This window comes from Meleagris gallopavo, chromosome 7 (assembly GCF_000146605.3).
Source record: "Meleagris gallopavo isolate NT-WF06-2002-E0010 breed Aviagen turkey brand Nicholas breeding stock chromosome 7, Turkey_5.1, whole genome shotgun sequence".
Lineage (NCBI taxonomy): Eukaryota > Metazoa > Chordata > Aves > Galliformes > Phasianidae > Meleagris > Meleagris gallopavo.
In genome coordinates, this window is record NC_015017.2 from 29,504,672 (window position 1) to 29,513,513 (window position 8,842).

General features: G+C 40.3%; 1 protein-coding gene across 1 annotated transcript in view; it reads right to left on the reverse strand.

Moving 5' to 3' along the window:
- Positions 1 to 124: 124 nt before the first annotated feature.
- LOC100547940 (nebulin) overlaps positions 125 to 8,842 on the reverse strand; it is a 51,561-nt gene continuing 42,843 nt past the window's right edge. Inside the window, exons 61-73 of the mRNA XM_031554315.1 lie at positions 8,730 to 8,837; positions 7,461 to 7,772; positions 6,860 to 7,063; positions 6,327 to 6,431; positions 6,042 to 6,149; positions 5,367 to 5,678; positions 4,815 to 5,018; positions 4,510 to 4,614; positions 3,588 to 3,695; positions 2,618 to 2,929; positions 1,936 to 2,139; positions 1,650 to 1,754; positions 125 to 301 (exon numbers count right to left, since the gene is read on the reverse strand). Coding sequence (XP_031410175.1) covers positions 125 to 301; positions 1,650 to 1,754; positions 1,936 to 2,139; positions 2,618 to 2,929; positions 3,588 to 3,695; positions 4,510 to 4,614; positions 4,815 to 5,018; positions 5,367 to 5,678; positions 6,042 to 6,149; positions 6,327 to 6,431; positions 6,860 to 7,063; positions 7,461 to 7,772; positions 8,730 to 8,837 — 2,364 coding nt within the window. The remainder of the gene's footprint in view (positions 302 to 1,649; positions 1,755 to 1,935; positions 2,140 to 2,617; positions 2,930 to 3,587; positions 3,696 to 4,509; positions 4,615 to 4,814; positions 5,019 to 5,366; positions 5,679 to 6,041; positions 6,150 to 6,326; positions 6,432 to 6,859; positions 7,064 to 7,460; positions 7,773 to 8,729; positions 8,838 to 8,842) is intronic.

Consider the following 8,842-nt stretch of genomic DNA (forward strand, 5'->3'; position numbering starts at 1 on the left):
ACACTGTATCCTAAGAATGGACCACTAACTCACAGGCAGCTTCAGAAAGAAAGAAGCACTCAGGACAGCCCTTGAAATAACAAAGGGACACAAACTCATACTCTGCTTCTACCTGAGATGCACTTCACTCAGTTCTGTCAAACGGGGCAAAGGAAACACAGCACAGGACAACCACATTCAGAGGAGGCCATACCTCACTGGCAATGTCCCTGGAAGCCTTGGCATGTTTGATGGGAATGGCGTCAGCTCTTAGATCATAGCTCTTTGCTTTGGCCTCATCCCAGGCCTTCTGATACTGTTTCTGCAAAGTAAATTGATCAACCATGTTACATCCAGCCAGGACTGTGGCCTTGATGTGGTCATACACACACATACAACTGAAGGAGATGAGTTACTGGAGACAAAACACTTGCTCTCCTGATTAAATGAAACCAAGCCCTCCTGACTTGTGAAGCCTCCTACACCTGCCACAGACTTTCTTTTTTTCTGGTCTCTTTCTGGACCAATAAAGAATGTGACTGTTGGCAGTGAGTCTTAGTCCATATACTGGACTGAACAGAAAATGAAGTGTCTCCATGTGTCACTGAAGACCCATGCCATCTAGGAAATCAAGCACAAAAACAAAAGGGCTCCTCCTTTAATGTCAAGCTGGCCCTCAAATGGTTGGTCAGTCCACCTGAACTTGATGTCTCTAGAGTGGCTCAGTAAACAATGTGGTTTCAAAGTTCTCTGATGACTGTGGAAAAAGAGAAAGTGAATTATATCACAAGTCAGACCACAAGGACTCTGTAATCAAAGCAAGGGCAAGGTAAAAAAAAAACAAACAAAAAGGATACTGAAATGTCTGTTGCAGCAACATCTGAAACGTCTGAGTTCTAATTCAATCACATCCACTACTTCTGAACAATCTTTAACTTGATGTTCAATCCAAGAACATCTAGGAATGAATGCAGATTCCAGCCAAAAATTTCCTGCCCCCTCCATGCTGAAGACACAAAACAGGAAACTGCATTCAGCCTTATAAAATCTCTAGCGCTAGTCCCAGTCCCACAAAAATAGTGGGTGAAGCAACACACAGCTGCAAAACATGTCAGGGATGATGAGCTTATAGACTACTGCAACAGCTCCACAAAAAATCTTTGCCAGTTTTTATCAAAGGGAGAAGTCTTCTGTAATTATGCCCTGAACTTCTAACTTTGCTCACAAACACATGCTCATCAGACAAGGTAGGCGACTCCTTGCTCAATAGATTCAGGAACATGTATAGTTTATGACAACATGTCAGTATTGGCATGTTCCACAGAGACAATTCTGTCATTTTCATATTCAGAAGGACTTTGTGAGGACACAACAGCATGGAGTCTATATCAGCACCCTTGCTGATTCCTTGCTTGATGAATGTCAGGTTCAATAAGAACACATCTGCAGACATTAATTACAGCCTGCATAGGCAGCCATTGGATGTAATCTACAGTTTACAATACTAACACAGTGGAAAACAGCAGTAGTATGTGCCACTCTTTATGGCCAAACCTAAAAGACGACAGGAGTGAAAACCTGAAAACCTTTTGCAGGTGAAAACCTCTATGAGCAGTTGGCACGCTCTGAAGTTAACAACAGTTCACACACATCTCATTGTATTCTCTTACATTGCTGATGTTCAGAGCGTTGAGTTTTGACTGCAGCATCTCAGGAGTGTCAGAAGGTATGGAAATCTGTGCCTTGTCCTTGTCCCAGGCCTCACGGTACAGACGCTAAGGAGAAAGGAAGCATAATGACGTTTCACTATGGTCTGAACACTGAAAAATACAACAACACTTGTGGGAATTACATCGCAACATCGATTTTAAATTAACCATTATCATGTTAGAAACTGTACTCGCCAACACAAAGAAATGTCAACATCCAAGTAAAATAAAGAAAACAAAAGCTTACATTACTGAGTTGCATAGCATTGATCTTAGCCTGGACAACATCTGGTGAATCAGTTACGCTGGTGAATTTCATCTGGTCTGGCAGCGTGCGGTACAACCTGTCACTCAGAATTTCCTGGGCTTTCTTGGCTTTGACCACATCCACAGAACCTTCTGTCAGCCAGCCAATACCTCGCAACCACTCCAGGTCTGACTTGTACACATTCTGCAAATAAAACAAAGGGTTACTGCCATTGCAGAGACAACTTTGAGTATAGAGAGCTTATGTATGTACAAGGCTTTCCCAAACACCTCCTCCAAAAGTTACTACGTTGTGTAAAATCGCTGAGATGGCAGCCTACCAAAACCATTAAGTAAAAAACTATCACATATTTTGCACTGCAACAAAATTAACCATCCTTTAAAATAAATTTTACATGCAAAAGAGACATAATCTTCAGGTAAACATTATTCAGTAGACAAAAACACATCAGTAATACACACTACATGCTGATATGAACTGCCTAGTACACTTCTGGCTACCAAGATGTAAATAACGTTGAAATTATCATACACACGAATTACAAAACCACGTGAGGACAGACTGCAAATTCATGAAAAGATCCTTGAGATAATCTATGAAGAGTGACAAGAAGAGGTTCAAGCAACTTTGTGAAAGCTTTCCTACAACTACTCCCACTCACATCACTCTGTAGGTCGTAGGCCTTCCTCGCGTGCACCACATCATTGTGGTCAGGCAGACACGTCCACTGGTGAAGGTAATGACGGTAGTCAACATCACTGACAAGCGTCTGGCACTCCTTGGCTGCCTGCAGTGACATCGCATCCACTGGCATGTGGATGTGGGCCTTCGAGTCGTTGTACGCCTTCCTGTAAATGCGGTCGTTCTGCAGCAACATGGCTCGTGCAGCCCACGACAGCTTGGGATCCTCCTTGGCCGTTCGGCACCCAATGTAGTGCCCCTTCTGCTTCTCGTGAGTTTCCTTGTACTTGTACTAAGAAAAGAAAAAACAACATCAGCAGCCACACAACTTCTCGCCTGAGCACCACCGACATAAAGGACCTCCCTGAGCTGCCACTCCTGTGACACACTGCCCAAGGGCATTCCCTCAGCACAGACAAAGCTCCCATCCATACAGAGCACACTCTCCAGTATCCAAAACACCTGTCCACGGATCACCACGGTTTCTCAAAAATACATCTGCCTTATCCTAATGCATGGAACCAATGAAAACCATACTGAGGAAGATGCCTTGCTCTGCATGACCTGCTCCAAGAATTAGCCTCACTGCACATCCTTAAGGAGAAAGCATTTGATAGTGGGGATTACAGGAACTGCAAGTATTCAGCAGCAGCAGCCACAGCCCTGGCACTGCCAAAATCAGTTTTACCTCGTTTCTCGGTGGCTGGAAACTAGCACTTTGTTACCTGGCACTCCAGGCACTCCCACAAGCTTATCACACTGTATCCTAAGAATGGACCACTAACTCACAGGCAGCTTCAGAAAGAAAGAAGCACTCAGGACAGCCCTTGAAATAACAAAGGGACACAAACTCATACTCTGCTTCTACCTGAGATGCACTTCACTCAGTTCTGTCAAACGGGGCAAAGGAAAACACAGCACAGGACAACCACATTCAGAGGAGGCCATACCTCACTGGCAATGTCCCTGGAAGCCTTGGCGTGTTTGATGGGAATGGCGTCAGCTCTTAGATCATAGCTCTTTGCTTTGGCCTCATCCCAGGCCTTCTGATACTGTTTCTGCAAAGTAAATTGATCAACCATGTTACATCCAGCCAGGACTCTGTGAAACGATGGTTTTCTTAATACCTAGTCTCTTGAGCTTAATCCCTTGGATGTTTTTTGTGCCTCTTGTTACAGGCAAGTTGCAATAATGATCCTTGCAAGCGCCCTAGCAGAAACCTCAGAACTCAGAGTTCAAAGAAGTCACAAAACTCAAAACATGAGGATAGAGCGGATACATTATTGAAAACACATTATAACATCATGTTGAAGTCTACTGCTGACCACATGTATGACCTCACCCAATAACCCCCACATGGGCTGTCACACTGGTAGATTTGTGCACCTTCATGACCAGTACTGAATTCTTTAAGGCCTTGATGTGGCCAGACATTGTATTCACATACACAGCCAATTGCAGGAGCAGAGTTGCTGGAGACAAAATATCTATTCTTCTGACAAAATGAATCCAAACCCTACTGAGCTTTGAAGCCTCCTACACCTGCTAGACTTCTTTACTGGTCTTTTCCTAGGCTAATCAAAGAAGTTAGTGAGGGCAAAGAGTCTTAGTCCATTTACAAGACTGAACAGAACTGAAGCGTCTCCGTATGTGTCCATATAGACCCATGCTATCCAGGACATCAAGCACAAAAACACCAGGGCTCTGGTTTTAGCACCATCATGGCCCACAGAAGCTTCATCAGCCCACCTGAACTTGGTGACATTAGAATGGTTTGATAAACAACGTGCTTTGTAGTTCTCTGATGACTGTGAAGAATCAGAAACTAAAGGTTATTGAAAAAAAAAAAATCAAACCACAAGGAATTCTTACATTGCTGATGTTCAGAGCGTTGAGTTTTGACTGCAGCATCTCAGGAGTGTCAGAAGGTATGGAAATCTGTGTCTTGTCCTTGTCCCAGGCCTCGCGGTACAGATACTAAGGAGAAAGGAAGCATAATGACGTTTCAATATGGTCTGAACAGTTAAAAAAAAAAAAAAAGAAAAAGAAAACCCTTGTGGAAATTTAGTAATGTTCATTTCATTCATTTCAAATTACTCATTATCTTGATAGAAATTGTAGTCTCTAACAAAGAAATAACAATGTGTGAATGAGAAGTAACCAAAACAAAAGCTTACATTACTGAGTTGCATAGCATTGATCTTAGCCTGGACAACATCTGGTGAATCAGTTATGCTGGTGAATTTCATCTGGTCCGGCAGCGTGCGGTACAACCTGTCACTCAGAATTTCCTGGGCTTTCTTGGCTTTGACCACATCCACAGAACCTTCTGTCAGCCAGCCAATACCTCGCAACCACTCCAGGTCTGACTTGTACACATTCTGCAAATAAACCAAGGGTTACTGCCACTGCAGAGACAACTCTGAGTAAAGAGAGCTTATGTATGTACAAGGCTTTCCGCAAACTCCTCTGTCAAAAGTAACACAACAAGCAGCCAGCACTGAGACTGCAGGCAAACAAATCCTTTACAGACACAGCTATGACCTTCCATCACTTTGTAACAAAATTAAAATCTTTTAAAAATGGAGGATGATCCAAATGAATTTTAAAAACATCATACAGGGACTGACTGCACGTTCATGAAAAGATCCTTGAAATAATCTATGAAGAGTGACAAGAAGAGGTTCAAGCAACTTTGTGAAAGCTTTCCTACAACTACTCCCACTCACATCACTCTGTAGGTCGTAGGCCTTCCTCGCGTGCACCACATCATTGTGGTCAGGCAGACACGTCCACTGGTGAAGGTAATGACGGTAGTCAACATCACTGACAAGCGTCTGGCACTCCTTGGCTGCCTGCAGTGACATCGCATCCACTGGCATGTGGATGTGGGCCTTCGAGTCGTTGTACGCCTTCCTGTAAATGCGGTCGTTCTGCAGCAACATGGCTCGTGCAGCCCACGACAGCTTGGGATCCTCCTTGGCCGTTCGGCACCCAATGTAGTGCCCCTTCTGCTTCTCGTGAGCTTCCTTGTACTTGTACTAAGGAATTATAAAAGCAGGATAGTAAGATATTGATCATGCATTGGTCGTGAATGATTTTTTTTAATGCACTATATAGATAAATAGTATACTTATTCATAGTTTAGAAACACATAATGCTTTCTTGTTGCATACTTCTTACTCAATTCATAGTCACTTATGATTTCTTAATATCCGTTTAATATCAGGAATTGCAATGCAATTTTTCTTTTGAGATTGGTATCCATTGTCCCTCTGCTTTGAATTCTGTGCTGGTAAGCTTTTTCTTGAACATACCATACCATACTTTTTTTAGTGTCTCATAGATCTTTCCACTTGATTCCTATTTCACAAATGAACAATATAGGTAAAGGAAGTACATACATCACTCGCAATATCTCTTGATGCCTTTGCACTTCGAATTGGAATTGCATCAGCTCTCATGTCATAACCCTTCGTTTTGGCATCTTCCCAGGCTTGTATATAATGTTTCTACATAAAAGAAGACAGAAAACAGCTTCTGAGTATTCATAAGGGTGGAACTTCTACATCTCATATTCTTTTTGAAAATTTTAGTGAAAATATGTTTTATAAGATCATTACAGGGAAATTAAGTAAGCATTTCTTTCACCATTTCCATTAAGGTATTATATGTTTAAATATTCTTACATGGCTAACATTAGCTGCGTTGGCCTTTGCTAATAAAATGGTGGGAGTGTCAGGCATGACGTGAATCGATGTTTTGTCTGCATCCCAGGCTTCTGTATATAAACGCTACAGGAGAGAAAAAGAGATTCTTTTAAGCAGCTTAATTATGTAATGATGACAAGACTGCAAGCTAGATACTGGCATTCACCAAAAATATATCTATTTATGATATAAAAGAAACGAAGTCTTGATGGAGAGCAAGGTATATTTATAACCAAACTAATATATTTGTCCAAAGAAAGTATTTTTACAAACTTTCACATGGTTCAAGTAGCCTTTAATATCCTGATATAGGAAAGGTTCTCATAGAACTGCTGAAGTAGGAAACTACATTCTTCCTCCATTTCTTAGGCTAAATTGGACCTGCAAATTATTGACTTAATTGCTAGGAAAGGTTGCTAGGAAAATGCTGTGTACTCTTATTTCTGTATTTTTCACTTTATCAACAAGTTCTTTCAACTAGCAACACCAGTTGTAGTAACATACAAACTCACCTTGTTCATTATCTCAGCATTATGCTTGGCTAACATCATAGCCAAAGAATCTGTCACACTAGTAAATTTGATTTGGTCGGCTGGTTGACGATACTTCCTCTCACTCAGGATTTCTCCAGCTTTCTTAGCCTTCTCAACGTCCAAAGAGCCAATAGGAACCCATCCAATTCCTCTCAGCCATTCCAGGTCAGATTTATAAACAGCCTGAAAATTTTTCAAGTTCATCATATAATTATTTTAATATTGTATTCGCAAATGTAAGTAGTTATACCACACTAGAAATTTTATATAAGATATATTTCTGCATATTAGCAGCATATGGTTTTTAAACCAACTTAAATTTTTGAACAAAGTATTTAATCTTTAAATAACAAAAAGGGAGTTATTGAAGATCTCTACACATGCCAGAGTTAGAAAGAAATTATATCTCAGGTTAAAGACAGAGAAAATAGAATTAAATGCAAGTTCGATGACAGCGTATTAAATGCTTCACTATGAAGAACAAATGCGATACAATTGGCTAAGGCACATTTTATACAAAGTATTAGGTACAAAACCCAGTATATTTAATTATGTATAACAAATTCAACAATTTACTCACATCACTCTGCAGGTCATAGGCCTTCTTAGCATGGATAACATCGTTCTGGTCCGGCAGGCAGATCCACTGATGCAGATAGTGGCGGTAATCAACATCGCTGACCAGCTCCTGACATTTCTTGGCCAACACGATTCCCAGCATGTCCACGGGGCTGCTGAAGTGCGTCTTGGTCTTCTCAAAGGCTTTCTTGTACTCCCTGTCACTCTGGATCTTGGCTACGTGCATCGACCACATCATCTTGGGATCGTCCTCTATGTTGCGGGCTCCAATGTGGTGGCCAAGCTGCTTGCGATACCCTTCTTTATACTTGTACTGAAATCAAGGATGTTCGTATTTTATATGGTACACTTATCAATTAATAAATGACACACATAGATTAACATATTTTTTAACATGATTACTAATATTTTTATGTGACTCAGACCTCCCTAATATATCATTAACTTTCACATAAGTTTGTTTTTTTTTAAAACAGGTATTATTTTTGATGTTAATGCAGCTATCTGTCCTGAGAGAGGCAGTATTCTTCATAGTTAAGCCACAACATTGTAAGACATACACAGTTAATATTTAGTGTCTAATAACCTATCTAATAAGTCTGATATTCTACACTGGTTTGATGTTAAGATTAGAATGTAATGATTAACTTATTGTTAAGGTTTATGATGGGACACCATGATGAAGGCAGTCTGAGGTGGTCTTTACACTGTTTAATTATCAATCTTGATGGAAAAAACAAGTAACATGTAAGTATTATCCTCCGTTCTAGAGATGTTTCCTCATCAGGAAACAGAATATTTTTTAATACTGTTTTTGTATTCAGACATCTAAAATTTCAGTACAACATTCCAACAGAATTATTTTTTTTTCCTCAGAAAACGACAAAAATTTAGAATTTTTGGCATTAGTTTTCTAACATATATATATTCTGGGTAGTAATTTTTCAGTATTTCCTAGTTTGAAACAGAAATGAATTTGGTTAACTACACCATCCTACTTCAACATCCATGAGCATGTAATAGAACTATTATAGTGGACACAGATTTGCCCTTTGTATTATTTTACCTCTTGATTACTATTATGTCTTTCTCATGCATAAAAACAGAGACTGTCCATACCTTCTATGTACTATGGCATGCATTAGAATTACAGAATTTCAGTATTATCTATCCTACATTCATAATATTACATTAATAACCAAGGGAACAATCATTTCAATTCTTTTGCCTTAACAAATCCATAAAGCCATGAGAAAAAAAACCTGCTTACATCACTGGCAATCTCTCTGGATGCTTTGGCAGCTTGGATAGGAATGGCATCAAAACGTAAGTCATGACCCTTCTTCTTTGATTCCTCCATAGCTAGTCTGTACATTTTCTGTA